At 45.9% G+C, this 13,690-nt stretch overlaps 4 protein-coding genes across 7 annotated transcripts; 2 read left to right on the top strand and 2 right to left on the bottom strand.

Moving 5' to 3' along the window:
- Positions 1-567: 567 nt before the first annotated feature.
- On the top strand, positions 568-3,047 carry LOC6727034 (THO complex subunit 4-A). 2 transcript variants are annotated; one of them, XM_016175861.3, is made up of 4 exons: positions 568-1,019; positions 1,517-1,718; positions 1,936-2,133; positions 2,256-2,433. In XM_016175861.3, exons 1-4 carry the CDS (start codon positions 774-776, stop codon positions 2,261-2,263), a joined length of 654 nt encoding a protein of 217 aa, XP_016033525.1. In that variant the 5' UTR covers positions 568-773; the 3' UTR covers positions 2,264-2,433. The 2 variants fall into 2 exon arrangements, with proteins under 2 accessions (XP_016033525.1, XP_039150516.1); XM_039294582.2 differs by lacking the exon at positions 2,256-2,433 and adding an exon at positions 2,539-3,047 and having other exon boundaries at positions 569-1,019.
- A 103-nt stretch (positions 3,048-3,150) lies between these two features.
- LOC27206457 lies at positions 3,151-4,042 on the bottom strand. Its single transcript, XM_016176231.2, has one exon. It carries the CDS (start codon positions 4,011-4,013, stop codon positions 3,657-3,659), a length of 357 nt encoding a protein of 118 aa, XP_016033524.1. The 5' UTR covers positions 4,014-4,042; the 3' UTR covers positions 3,151-3,656.
- Positions 4,043-6,529: 2,487 nt separating this feature from the next.
- On the top strand, positions 6,530-9,333 carry LOC6727032 (E3 UFM1-protein ligase 1 homolog). The gene is made up of 5 exons (XM_002102394.4): positions 6,530-6,712; positions 6,778-7,778; positions 7,831-8,302; positions 8,380-9,038; positions 9,093-9,333. The coding sequence occupies exons 1-5, from the start codon at positions 6,636-6,638 to the stop codon at positions 9,230-9,232; spliced, it is 2,349 nt and encodes a 782-aa protein (XP_002102430.1). The 5' UTR covers positions 6,530-6,635; the 3' UTR covers positions 9,233-9,333.
- Positions 9,326-13,587, bottom strand: LOC6727030 (PAX3- and PAX7-binding protein 1). 3 transcript variants are annotated; one of them, XM_016176228.3, is made up of 9 exons: positions 13,224-13,581; positions 12,864-13,165; positions 12,002-12,242; positions 11,762-11,944; positions 11,012-11,665; positions 10,379-10,927; positions 10,130-10,322; positions 9,739-10,062; positions 9,326-9,682 (listed from the first exon to the last, which is right to left on the bottom strand). In XM_016176228.3, exons 1-9 carry the CDS (start codon positions 13,441-13,443, stop codon positions 9,631-9,633), a joined length of 2,718 nt encoding a protein of 905 aa, XP_016033521.1. In that variant the 5' UTR covers positions 13,444-13,581; the 3' UTR covers positions 9,326-9,630. The 3 variants fall into 3 exon arrangements, with proteins under 3 accessions (XP_016033521.1, XP_016033520.1, XP_016033522.1); XM_016176227.3 differs by lacking the exon at positions 13,224-13,581 and having other exon boundaries at positions 12,859-12,998; XM_016176229.3 differs by lacking the exons at positions 9,326-9,682; positions 9,739-10,062; positions 10,130-10,322; ... (1 more) ...; positions 11,012-11,665; positions 11,762-11,944 and having other exon boundaries at positions 12,156-12,242; positions 12,859-13,165; positions 13,224-13,587.
- Positions 13,588-13,690: the final 103 nt, after the last annotated feature.

Below are 13,690 nucleotides of genomic sequence, written 5' to 3'. Positions count from 1 at the left end.
AAGCTCGCGGGCACTGTGGGCCAATTCTGCGTAACTGTTGTTAAAAAAATGTATAAACGCTTATGGTTGTATTTAAAATAAAAACAAAAGAGATCCTGATAGATCCTGATTAAGAATATATACACTTACATACTTTTCAACGAATCTAGTATACTCTTTTACTTTACTAGTAATGGGTATAATTAGGCTGTACCCCAATCAAGAGATTTGTGTCTCTATTTTCGAAATTCGGATTAGATTAAGATTAAGTTGTTTATAAGAAAAATTTGGAAAAGGTCAAATTTATAATTTATGTTTCTTACTAAATTTTCTTCAAAATTAAAAATTTAATTTTCTTTTAAAATTTGAGATGCTACTTTGATTCCGAATAATTCTCCAAAATCATATCATTTTAATAACAACATTTATAAACATTTCAAAAGAGGATATTCCCCGTTTCGTAAATACGAATTAGAATAATTTTATATTAATTTAATATTATAATATTATATTGGTTTATTTTACCCTATTTCGCCGTTCCATTTTCGTTGCCAATTCGTCGTCGACGTTATCTTGACGCACACCGTTACTCAACACTTTTTTCCTCTGAACCAATATGGCGATTGTGTAGATCTTTGTGCGTCGTTTTTGCAGAGTTTTGTGAAATTCCACGCGCTCCCCTCAAATAAAAAAAATACGCTTCTAACACGTCCCTTCAGTAGCAAGCAGAGACCAAATCTTTCCCTTGACTTCAAACGATCTCCAAGTAGTGAATACAGCACGCAATAAGCAAGATGGTGGACAAAATTGAAATGAGCCTCGACGACATCATCAAGTCCACTCGCTCGCAAAAAAAGCCGCAAGCCGCCCGCGGCGGACCAGGTGGCGCCCGTAAACCGGGCGGCCAGCAGCGTTTTGCCGGTGGAGCCCGCCGCGGCGGAGCCAATGCTGGCGGCTCGCCCAGGAAGCCAGGAAGCGTGCTCAAGGGCCCGCGAGGAGGAGTGGCCGCCGGAGCCGTTCAGAAGGCCAAGTTCCCACGGGTAATTCATTGCGTTTCAATGGCCAAACGGAGCAGCCGGAGCAGACCATCCCCGTGCTCAGTTCACCAGGACAGAGCACTACCAAAGCAAGTGTCTTGCGGCCCATGATCCGCACAACAGTGCTTGGAAGCGGAGCATACTCAGAATCTAAACCAAAATCAAAATGGCTACCATGCGCCTTCCAACGGACGGAACAACTCTTCGAGCCCGAGCCGAGCCTCAAGTTCAAGTTCCTTTAACCCCGTTTTTACAGAGTAACAAACAGACGACACCTGTGTCTTAACTTATTTTCCCTCACGCCTCACGTTTTCCACGTGAACCCCACCCAGTTAACAAGCATTTCTAGTGTCTCCGCTCAATATGGCTGTCCTCTTGGGGCTAGGATACGATGCAACTGCTACTGCAACGGCTACTCCCGCCACATACATATAGTTGATACGCGCAGCGTTCGAAGACATACCCATCTACCTTCTACCTAATACTACCCCCACCTCTAGGGCGATGTGAACAGCGCTTGGAAGCACGATATGTACGACGGACCGAAGAGGGGTGCCGCCGGAGGAGGATCCGGACCCACTCGCCTCATCGTCGGTAACCTGGACTACGGCGTATCCAACACGGACATCAAGGAGCTCTTCAACGACTTTGGGCCGATAAAGAAGGCGGCAGTGCACTACGATCGCTCCGGTCGCTCGTTGGGTAAGTCCAGCTACCTGTCGTTAGGTGAACCATTTCGGTAGATGCTGTTCATAAAATGGCGGCGAAAAGGTTCAGTAACATTCCAAGTAATATAAATCGGCTTAAATTGATATTTTGATTTATGCCTAACTTTGTAAACTATTTTAATTTAAATTCGTGTATAACTTTACTATTAAAACTATTGCAATGTAACTTATTTATTCGCTTTTCTTTGCAGGCACCGCTGACGTGATTTTCGAACGCCGCGCCGACGCCTTGAAGGCCATTAAGCAATACCACGGCGTGCCTTTGGACGGACGCCCTATGACCATTCAGCTGGCCGTCTCAGACGTGGCCGTGCTGACCCGTCCCGTAACCGCCACCGATGTCAAGCGTCGCGTGGGTGGTCCTGCACCAACTCCATTCAAGCGTGGTGGTGCGTATCCAAATGTTACAGCAGGGACCGTGAATAATGCCCATTTTCGTTTATTTTTACCTTAAACATCGTTCATTTAAAACCATTTCAAAACAATTTTGGATCTATGCACTCCCACAAAGATTTCTAAATGCCTATTTATTTCGATTTCGAATAATTGATTAACTTTCAAATTTAGTTACTTGACTTTATGTGTTCTTTATGTTGTTTTGATTACTGTCTATGTAATTATTCAAACTTTTGTTTCGATTCAATACAATGTTAGTTGGTTAAACTAATTAAAGAAGTCAGTTCCACATCTGAAAGCTTACTTTTCTGAATTGGAAGCTATAATGACTATGATACGGTCCCTGACTATACATCCTTGCTCCAATCCTTACACTACCATTCCGAACTGTTTTTTAGGTGGCCAAGCTGGTGGCCCGGCGCGTCGCGGCTTCAAACGTCCGGTCGGTGGCAAGCCGGCGGCAGGCGGCCAGCGGCGGGAGCGCAAGGCTCCGCCCACTGCCGAGGAGCTGGACGCTGAACTGGACTCGTACATCAACGACATGAAGATCTAAGTAGTCAATAGTCTGAATTAGTCTAACACGAAGAGAAGAGCAGCCCAATCTATAGTTTTAAGCCTACCATATGGACACCCGCCCGCATGGTACATAAATGCAATCGCATCTCGACAACGCCGCGCCCAGGAGCAGATATTTGAAAGCATGGACATCAAATAAATCAATCACTTGCGCATTTATCCATTAATTGTTAGTTTTGCCAATGCGGCGGATGTTGAGATAACTGAAATACATTTGATGCTGTATTTATTATATTTAGAAATGCGCTTTATCAAGCTCGACGATAAATTGATGGACCTTGTCATTTTAAACTGAATTGTAATAAATACTAGAATTAATTTCGTGACCAAATCGAATTGTCTTTACTGACTCAATAGGCTAGGAGTATTGTTTAAGGCGGCGGCGGACTCCGAAGAATCTCCACCAACCAAGCAAAAATAAAAGAGCCATAACATACAATTAAATGTTTTATTTGGAGTAATACATCGATGGTTATATTGGTATTCGTTTGGACAAATTGTACAGACTATAAGAAGATTCGATTGGACACTTTAAGTACAAATGCTAAATTAGTAGGTGCTTAGTAGGTGGTAGATTTTAGCAAAGTCAATCCATATCATCCGTATTTGTGGGGCGGAATCACGAGTTACTTAATTTCAACAATTTCGTTAGACATGTTAAACCTTTTACTTAGACAATAGAACAAATGTGGGACATGAAAATGAAAGGACGAAAGGAAGAACGACTTGGAGTGCTGCTTGGCAAAGTATCATCAGTTTCCCTTCCTCTTCGGCTGATCAGCAGGTTAATATAGGTAATGCGCCTCTAAATATAGGTGTATACGTATGTTATAAGCGAGTTATGTATATTTATAGTTTTATGATTCTTATGTCGGTCTGAGGATGTGATGGTGAGTCATTAAATGCTTCGCAGCTGCTTCTGCTTCCGGGCACACTCCCTCTACCAGAATCCGCCCGACGAGAATCCGCCGGGTGGCACTCGGCCGCGTGCCTCTCCATTCGTGGCCGCCGGTTTGTTCGCCGGCTCCTTGGGCTGGCTGGGTGGGGCGGACTTGGCCTCCTCCTTCTGGGTGGAGACCTCTTCGCGAATTTTCTCCACCACCTTGTTGGGGTCCGTGGAGCCCATGCAGGCGTTGAGGTTTGAGGAGTTCTGTTGGTTGTACTTGGCACGCGGGGCGGGAACGGCCACGTCGGGCTCCGAGAAGATATTGGTGTGTCCGCCGCCTGGGGGCTTCAGCACTCGGCTGGAGGGACGGGCGCTGGTGGTCAGGCCGATTTTCAGCTCGGTGGATGTCATTTTGTCGCTGCTGGTTGTGGTTTCAGTGGCTGCAATGCATAACAATGAAAAGTGAATCAGATGCGGTCGGAAATACGAGTACCCTAGACTACAAATTCAGTCACGCCACTTGCGGATGTGACGCCCGTCATCCGACATCGCCCCATTGGCAACTCTGGGCGAAGTGGAGTGAAAACGAGAGACCTATTTGTTCTGCCCTTCTGCCACCTTCTCGGCGGTTTCTCCACACACATAGATAGAAACTCATCTATTTTTCTGGCTGCGCTGACTTCAACTTTTTAACTTTGCCGTTAACTGTAATTGCGCGTTTTGTGGCTGTCGCACTTTCGTTGTTGTTTTTGCCATTGTTCATTTCTCCGTTTTTGTGTCAAGCGTTCGCACAGTGGGCTCGAAAAGTGCGTTTGGGCATTGGCCATTGACCACGGTTCAAACAATAAAGTCTGTTGTTGATGATAAGTGCCAATAGTCAGACTGGTCAATTAAGCAACTAATTAAGTTAATAGATAGTGGTTCATATGTACATATGAATATAGTATGCTTTACATATTATCATTTATAAAACACACTTCCTCGTATCCAAGATGCAAATGACAAAAGCTAGTTTCGTAATGACTTTTTGCAAAGCATCCCATTCATATTTATAAGTCTTTCGCCGTATCTTGGCAGTGTTTTCCATCTATTTATGCCTCGCTTATGGCGGAAAAGAGGTCGCCTCCCAGGCGATGACATCTGAGGCAAGTGCGGTGAAGAAGCATTTGTAATGATGCGTCATCCGCTGGGGGAGGCACATGCCGCCCAACTCCCGCCCGGGGTGTATCCCATTTGGGGTGGCTTTTGGCGACAACAACAAACACAGGCCACACACACTGGCAATTTTGTTGGGGCACGGGAAAACAAAGCAATGTGAATGACCGCAGCGAGTCAAAGATCTCTAGATTAGAAGGCTCACAAGCGATTCCGATTCCCACAGTTGAACGCTTTCCACCTGGCCAAAGAACACTACCACCGCAGTGCACAGTGCAAAATATGATGGTATCTACATTTATTTAAATGATGAATCAATGGGATATCTAACATTTTATTTAGATGACCAAAACACCAGAGAGAGATAGATAAAATGCCTAATAACGCAAACAAATTCGTTGGCAAAAAATGACTCCTAAAACCGCATCATACCAGCATTTTCTCTCAGTGCAGAAAGGCAATAACAGCGACTGATTGCCGTGTTCCCTTTCCACTGTACTTGTTGTTTTTGCTTCCCTAGGGCGATTGCCGGCTCTCACACACACACATCTGCATGCATACGAGAATCACATTAACTGTGCTGTCTGCTTGTATTGGTGCTGAAATTATGAGTAATGAGCAATCTGGATAAAACTCGAAATTGAGGGCCTGCTGCCATCGCCGACTTGTTGACCAAGTGAATGTGTATGGCCAAAACACATTAGACGCAAATCCAGTTTCGGCAGACCTACTTAAAACGTATCATCGATTAGACTAAAAACGGCGATGCACACGGAAACTGGCCGACCATAAACCAAAGTAAACAACAACCACTCCAAGAGCAGGCTACTGAGATTCGGTTCGAACTGCTTTCGGCTAGTTTTTCGTGCCTAGGTGCATGCAATAGTCGCCCGACTAAAGCGAAGCACACAGAACCCGACCAATATGGCCGCCCAAAAGGAGCGGCAGCCGGAGATTCCCCCGCCGAGGGCCAGAGCCCAAAGCACCGAGGCAGTAACCGGGAATCTTTCACTTCCACAGAGGATGTGTTATTTATAATGCATATGGCAGCTGTGCTAAATAAAATTCAAAAGCAGCTGCACTCACACAAACGCACGCACACACAGACAGCGCTTGCGCTCGGTGTACGAAATTCCATGACACAAGTGAAAATTGCTGGCCTGCGAAAATATTGATTTATCTGGCGGACCCGCTCCCGGACAACTATCTGTGGGCCCAGCCTGTTGACACCCAAGTCACGCTTACCTTGGAAGGACTCCGGAACGCGGCTCTACTCAATGCAGTCTGGCTTTAACTTTGCAAATAAGAGATGCGGAAAACGACGCGCACTTGCCAACGAACGTTGATTTCAAATATGGTGTGAAGTGACCGGAGCAGAGTATTGGAATTACCCGAAAATCTGTCTCCTGTTCGTAGGGGAAGCTTTTCAAGTCTGGTCTCATTTGATTTAACAGCAGCGTATCGGACACTGTTAAGTATTGAGATTGCCTAACACTCCATCTATGAGAGAGAATTGCAACTTTTGAATAAATTACTTCATTTAACTACTTATTATAACTAAATCTAAATGATAGACGTTCATTACTAAATCATCTCGGTTGTTGGTACTGGTCAAGATTATTTATGCTTTGATTTTGTTTTTTTTTATATTTTATTTAAGCTCCCAGTAGCTGAGTAACGGGTATGTTACAGTCTTTCTTGTACATATGTCAGACATTAGCGCAGTGTTCAACCCGTGCATTGACACAAACCAGTGAAACCACCTTGTGAGCGGTAAGGTCACACTTGACTTTTGTTGACGTTTCATTTTAGGTTTTTCAGATTGCATCTAAGCAGTCTAATATCTTTATCTTTGCTATCGCAGCGAATCATAACAAGATGGGTAGTGACTGGGACGAGATAAAGCGCTTGGCCGCCGACTTTCAGAAGGCGCAGCTCACGTCCACGCTGCAGAAGTAAGCGAAGCTCTCCTATTTTACTGCTTTACAATTTCACATTTGTTACATTACCAATTTCGTAGGCTCTCGGAGCGAAATTGCGTGGAGATTGTCACGCTGCTGCTGGAGAAGCAGATGCTGGAGGTGGTGTTCACCAACGATGGCAAGGAGTACATCACGCCGGATCACCTGGAGCGCGAGATTCAGGACGAGTTGTACGTGAACGGAGGTCGTGCCAACTTGGTGGAGGTCAGCAAAACCCTGAATGTGGATTTGTCACGAATCGAGGTGCTTGCCGAGCGAATAGCTGCGGAGAATCCCAGCGTACACCTGGTATTGGGACAGCTAATCGACGAGGACTACATCAGTCACATAGCCCAGGAGATCAACGAGAAGCTGGTTCAGCGAGGAGAGATTTCGATTTCGGAATTGGCTTCCCAGTTCGACCTGCCGTCGGACTTCCTGCAACACGACGTGGTCGAAAAGCATCTGGGTAAGATCATTAAGGGTCGCCAGGATGCCTCAAATCCGCGCGTGTTCTTCACTCAGGCGTACATCCAACGTTGCAAAGCGAAGATTCGCGGAGCCCTGGCTGCCATTACCAGGCCCATAAATGTGGCTGTGATTCTGCAGCAGATCGGTGTGCAGGAGAAGATCTTCCACTCGCTGCTGGACGAAATCGCGCCAGCCGGCCAGGTCACCTCCAAGCAGGCCAACTCCCAATACGTGCCGCACATCTATGCCAAGACGCAGGCCGACTGGGTGAACTCGTTCTACAAGCAGAACAGCTTCCTTGAGTACGACGCCATCCAAAAGCTGGGAATTTCGGATGCCAAGTCCTACATTCGCAAGCAGTTCCCCAACGAAGAGTTTCTCTTCCTCAAGCGTGTGGCCCTTGGCGCTCGACTGGTGGAGCTCACGGTGGTCACGGCGCTAAATGAGTGCAGTGCCACCAAGCAGTACCTGGATCTGACCACCATACTTCCATCCAATCTGTCCGAGGAGGATATCGAGGAGGTTTTCAGCACCATTATGGCCCAAAAGCACAGCAATCCCAGCAACTTTGTGTATCTTGATGGCATTGGTACGCACTTGAGTTACTCCTTTTTAATTTCATAACAATGAATGTCTTTTAGTATTTTCGCAACCATACCTCGCGCAATTGGTTCAGCCGTGTCAAGCTTTGGCAGAGTCTCAGGCAAAGGCGGCTATTGATGGTGGCGTGTACCAGCAGTACATTGTGGAGAAGACGCTAGCGCAAAAGGGAAACGTGTCGACCCAAGAGCTAGAGGACGATGGCAAGGTGGACAAGCGCGACGAGCGGAGAAAGAAGGCATCCTCCGGCAAAGCAGGAGGGGGAGCCCAAGGGCGTGAGACCAAGACCAAGTCCACAAAGAAGCATCAACGCGGAAAGGCGGCAGCTCAGTTCGACAGTGATGATGAGGACGATGTACAGCAAGGCACTCGAGGTGGCGGTGGCGCAAGCAAAAAGGCAGTTAAGCCATTGGAGCTGGTCAAGACAGCGGACATCGTCAAACTGATTACTGCGAGTCTAGAAGAGGAGGGACTGGAGCACTTGTCGAAGCCCATTGCTGCTCTATATACGAAGTACGTATTACGAACAAAATGAATCGAAACAAGAAGCGTGGTGCTAATTACAATTTCTGTTAACCTTTTTATAATAGCCAATTTAATCAGACGGCTTTGGCACGTGCTCAGGAGTTGTTCGAGGCTACACCGCAGACGAATCGCCGCCAGACACACGCTGCTATCCAGGATCGCATCAATACGCTTTTGATAGACATAAGGCTCTACGAGAAGGGCTTGAAGCTTTTTCCGCAGGACACGCAAACCCAGTTGGTTAAATACTTGCTGAAGTCATTGGGTAATGAGATTTGCAACGAACTTTCCCTATACGTGGCCAGCGAGTGCAATCTGACTGTGAAAAATACCAACCTGAATGTGGACCAGCGCAATAAGTTGGCTCAGGAGTGCGAGGCCCAATACCGTGCCGCATTGCTTGAGCAAAACAAAGCCCTGAATAAGAGCATTGACGAATTCGAACTGGCCACGGAAACGGTGCTGAAGACCTGCAGCATGATCATCAAGAAGGTGGACAAGAAAAAAGATCGCCTGTTAATCGCAGACCACAAAAGGAAGCTGCAGAAGCAGCTGCTAGAGTGCCACGAGCCGGCACTGCTGCTGCACCTGGCTGCACTGATCTTGTTCACCACGATCACTGGTAGCATTTTGCACGCGTCCGGAAAATTCGTTTCTGCCATTCTGCAGCATATTCGCGGCTCACTAAACGAGGAACAGAATGCTCTGTTGCTTCGGTATCACGGTGAGTTTTTGCAACCATAATTTGGGTTTTACCTAATTCTTACATCAATTTCAGATTTGGTCCTGCAAGTTCTGCAGGCCACTCCCGATAGCAATGAGTCGAAACTGGCCAACGAACACTTGCAGGCAATGCAGACACAAGTGGTGGAGCTAGCTCAAAACTTTTCACGCGCATCGGTTTCTAAGGCTGATTGATGATGCTCCTATATTCCAATCCTTCTTCCCATGTCATTAAATTGCGTCTATGTAAATTGGTTCTGGTCTGCAATAGATTTTGCATTTGTTAAATTTTCATAGTTTATAAATTGTTTTTATTACTGCTATGCATGAAGTTACAAAACGATGAGCTTTAAACAGCGTTCCTAGCTTTATCACTGTCGAGGGTTTGGGTTGTTGGAAAAACGATTTAAAATTGATTAGTTTGGAAGGGCTGTTCTCCATTTAGTTTGGTAAGCTCAAGCTTGAATTAAATAAATCTCTTACGGAGCTACTTATATACAAGATTTTCTAACAAGACCGATATAAGTTGTGCATTTCTTTACAACGAGAATTTGATTGTTAGGATTGATGTGAGCGATGTTTGTCCCTGCACTTTATAAACTATGTAGTCTTTGTAGTATTTGCTTGGCTTTATCGCTGGATTGCCTGCAGAAGAAGGAAATGATAGCTGTTAGCTCTCAAAACTAGGTTTTATTACTTACATAAAGATTGGATTGCTTGCATCACAGTTCTCTAATGTTTGTTTAATATATCCTATAAAAAGTTCCATGTTCTTGAGGGTCTCGCTGTTGGGTAACAACCAGACTGTAGGCAGGGTATTCACAATGATGTAAGCTTTGTTTATGGCATCGTTTGGCGTGCAGACTCGCATAGCTAGCAACAGGTAGCGATTCAGAAGCGCTCCAATCGCCAGCTCGCGCAGTAGCTTATCAGCCAGGATGCCCTGCCAGCTTAGGAAATTGCGAAACAGCTTTAGACCACTGCAAAACTGTCTCTGAAAGAACGAGGTCTTCGCCTCTTGCACTCTAGAGTTCAAACAAAAAAGGAGAGATTAAGACCGTGGTCAATCTTTTGCAAGAATAATATACTTACTGCTTTGGAAAAATGGGTATAAATACATCGTTTTCTAGGGCCAACCGCATGCGATCCATGATTGATTCAAACAGTTTGTTAAGCTGCTTATTTGTGCCGCTCAAGGGAAACTCGCGACCTAATCGATTGATGAACCCAACCAATCTCAGGGTCTGTGTGGTAGACAATGGATCCCAGCATTCCGTGACCAGAGCTAAAAAATATTCGTTTATTACCCCACTTATCTTATTTTTTATGTGTAAAACTCACCAGTCACCTTGGGCAGCACAATCTTTTCGATGAGCGCCGGCACCAGATTGATATCCGGATCGATCTTCAGCTGCTCCACGGTTTCATCTGCCTGGGAGGCATAAAGCATGCAGGCCTGATACCATCGCATATTTTCTATATCCTCGTACTCGTCCAGCAGTGGCGACCAAAGAACAAGTTCGTGTCGCACCAGCGGAGCCAAGAGTTTCGGAAGGCACAAGCTAACAAATGCGTCCTGGTATGACGACATGTCAGTCTTACGCCAGGCAAAAAACTTAATTAGTATTAGCTCGATCTTGCTGAAGTCGTCGGTTACGTCCTCAAAGGCCTCCACCGACTGTGATTCTATCTGCGTCATTGTAGTCACACTCAGTTCCTGCTGTTGATCGGCAATCTCATCGTCGCTGGACATGCCATCCAGGTGGGACGAGAGCAGATCATTGCGCTCGCGCTCGCACCGGCGACGTGTCCTTCGACCCTCCCGTTCCGCTGCACGGCGAACTTGTTCTTCATATTCAGGTGCTCGGCGGGAGGCAGCTGTTACAGGTTCTGAAAGCAGAAGATTGAACATGTTAATATAGTTTAATAATCGAATTAATTCCGGTAAGACCAAACTAAACAAAATTCTCATACTTGCTGATTCGGCGATTTCTTTGGCCTGGTCACGTACATCCTGCCTCCGTCTGTTCACCAAATAACGTTGATTTTTGCCATACTGTTGCAGTGCACGCTTCTCAAGATCGTATATCACTGGCGCTTTTTCGGATAGGCAGTCGACAAGGTCATTCACATAGCACTTTATTTCTTGGTAAAACTTGTACTTTGCTGCCGCTGTCGGTGCATTCTGCTGGCACTCCAACTGCTGGAGCTTTAATGCCTTTAGTTCCGTACTAATCCTGGCCATAGTAGCACTGTGATCAGCCGACCGCTCTTTAAGCTCGCTAAGACGCGATTGGATGGCAGCGAGGATTTCCTGAGGAGTTCGCAATGCAGCAGCCTTGGCCTTTTCCTTCTTGGCTTTGACGGATGATCGAACTGCTGCGGCTAAGTTGGTGCGCTCAAGGGCATTCTTAGCATACGCCTGCTCCAGCAGAGTGGAGGTGGACTGTGCCGCTGTTGAATCTCCGTCGTCCATGCCGGTTCCGATGCCCGGCGTGGCAGGCTTGATCATAAAACGGGATAGCACGGTTTCATGCTGAGAATGGACCAACTGGGCTGCCGTAACACCCTTGCGGATCTGCTGGTTCTCCCACTCGTTCATCTCGCGATCTGAATCTCCGTCGGTGGCTGCAGAGGAGTGAGCAAAGGTTAACAATAGTCTACAAACTTCACCTGTAATTAGCCTGGCTCTGGCCACAAATCGGACTTGGTCCCTCTACATACAATCATTTTCGACAGCATAAAACTGCTCGCGCCGCTCTTCACGCTCTTTGCGTCCCGTAATATCGTTCATGTCCATGCGTTCTTCGTCATCCGACTGATCACCCTCAACATCTTCGCAGGGCAGACGGTTGCTTAGCTTGGCCGGCTCCTTGGGCTCCTCAATAGGTATGTAGTCGCCTGCACCTGGAAAATAACACAAGGAGTAAGTCATTGCTAGTTTGGCAACGTCTCTAATCTTACCCTGTTCTCTAGCCCTTTGCCGACGTTTTCGGGCAGCATGTATCATTGCTGCATCCGGAATGGAACCACTTTCGAGCATCTGCTTCAGATGTTCTGGCTTGGAGAAACGGTGACGCGTTTTGTCATGGCCACCATCCTCGGATTGCTGGTCTTCTTCGTCGCTCATATCCTCCCGTCCAGCGCAGAGGGCAGCTCTACCGTTCAGAATTGCCTCGGGAGTCTCAGATTTCTTTACCACTAGCTGGGGACAAGATAAGTAAGTTTTATGTTATTGTGGATTCCTCAAGGACTTCGTTTAGAGTGAAGCATTGGTATTCATGCTGCTTTTGTGGAAGGGAAGACATGCGACTATCAATGGTGGGAAAAGTACTAGTTATGTGACTACGTAAGCAATGGCTTTGATTTTTGGTAATTCCAAAAATATATCTATGAGTGTTACACAATATTTAAATAGTTTCATCCTGGTAACGGTCAAGTTGTATGCGTCAATTTATTATTAAAGAAAGAATGAGTTAGAATGTTCTGTTATACATTTTCTAATTCGTGGTCAAAGTTACAGTGGTAATGGTACTTAAAGACCGCATTATAATTCGAAATTCTAAGTTGAGTGATAGTTGGATCGTAGATCCTAGACACTTCCCATCACTGACCAGTTAAAACGTCAAGCAAATCAACGTCTAAACTACTAGTATTTAAAAATGGCACTTGAGACCAGAAAAACCAACTAATTTAATAACACATTTAAACTCATTCAGCCTAATCTTTGCTGCTAATTGTTCTACGATAATTCAATGTAATTTCTGATGTTGAAATTTCGTTAAACGGTATTATTGTAGAAGAAATTGAATAATAATAACCTTACCACAAAGTCGTCTGTGCGTATTTCGGTTTGGATCATATGATTATCACTTTTTTTACTTTTACTCTGATCGCTGGCACTTTTATATCTGCCAGCATTGGCAGGATTCGAGTTGGAATTTGGGGGACCCGATGATGGGCCACCGGACGACTCTAAATGCTGTGTACTACCATTTTCGCCCCCAGGAAGTCCGCTGTTTTCCGCCCGTTCCTCGCGCTTCTTCTTGCGGCGTTCCTTGTCCAGCATGCGCATCACTTTCTTGCTATGCGACGACTTTCGCACCTGGAAGACCTCGCCGTCGTCCTCTGCAAAAGGATTGGGGATTTTTACTTCATCTTCTTCTTATATTCCGGCATCACCTACCATCATCTGCGAAGCTGAGTAGCGCCTTTGGCTTGCTGTTGTCCTCCTGCGGCTTTATGGCCTTCCGGCTCTTCTCTTTCTCCCTCTTGCCGGAAATTATGGGAGGCGGAGGCGCCTCCATTTCGGCGTCCGGATCTAAGGATGCGCCGTCCTCCTCTTCGTCAGCGTTGCTGGAGAACACGCGTCGCTGGATTTTCTTCGGTTTGCGGAAAAGCGACATTTTCCACGATGCTGTTGTTACTCTGCGATTTGTTTAATCAATGAAAACTCGGAAGAAAAGCGAATTTTCGCAAGATCTCTTCTTCTTGCTGTAGTATTGTATTAGAGATGAAAATCGTTCGATGTCGTTCTCGTGCTCACGTGAGTCACGAGCAGGGTTGGAACGTTAAGTCTCGGTCTAGCACTCACAAAACTTTTCTGTAATAAAATTATGAATAACTTGACAAATTTTGCAATTTATAATTTAC

This window comes from Drosophila simulans, chromosome 3R, assembly GCF_016746395.2.
Source record: "Drosophila simulans strain w501 chromosome 3R, Prin_Dsim_3.1, whole genome shotgun sequence".
In the NCBI taxonomy this organism is placed as follows: domain Eukaryota; kingdom Metazoa; phylum Arthropoda; class Insecta; order Diptera; family Drosophilidae; genus Drosophila; species Drosophila simulans.
The sequence above is the reverse complement of the archived record's forward strand: the minus strand, read 5'-3'. Positions and strand labels throughout refer to the sequence as shown.

Coding starts and splice junctions, on each gene's coding strand:
- LOC6727032 (XM_002102394.4), top strand. CDS start 6,636: ATGGGTAGTGACTGGGACGAGATAAAGCGCTTGGCCGCCGACTTTCAG. Junction 6,713..6,777: donor CTCACGTCCACGCTGCAGAA/GTAAGCGAAGCT, acceptor CCAATTTCGTAG/GCTCTCGGAGCGAAATTGCG. Junction 7,779..7,830: donor TGTGTATCTTGATGGCATTG/GTACGCACTTGA, acceptor AATGTCTTTTAG/TATTTTCGCAACCATACCTC.
- LOC6727034 (XM_039294582.2), top strand. CDS start 774: ATGGTGGACAAAATTGAAATGAGCCTCGACGACATCATCAAGTCCACT. Junction 1,719..1,935: donor TCGCTCCGGTCGCTCGTTGG/GTAAGTCCAGCT, acceptor TTTTCTTTGCAG/GCACCGCTGACGTGATTTTC. Junction 2,134..2,538: donor AACTCCATTCAAGCGTGGTG/GTGCGTATCCAA, acceptor ACTGTTTTTTAG/GTGGCCAAGCTGGTGGCCCG.
- LOC27206457 (XM_016176231.2), bottom strand. CDS start 4,013: ATGACATCCACCGAGCTGAAAATCGGCCTGACCACCAGCGCCCGTCCC.
- LOC6727030 (XM_016176228.3), bottom strand. CDS start 13,443: ATGTCGCTTTTCCGCAAACCGAAGAAAATCCAGCGACGCGTGTTCTCC. Junction 13,166..13,223: donor ACTCAGCTTCGCAGATGATG/GTAGGTGATGCC, acceptor ATCCTTTTGCAG/AGGACGACGGCGAGGTCTTC. Junction 9,683..9,738: donor GCAAGCAATCCAATCTTTAT/GTAAGTAATAAA, acceptor CTTCTTCTGCAG/GCAATCCAGCGATAAAGCCA.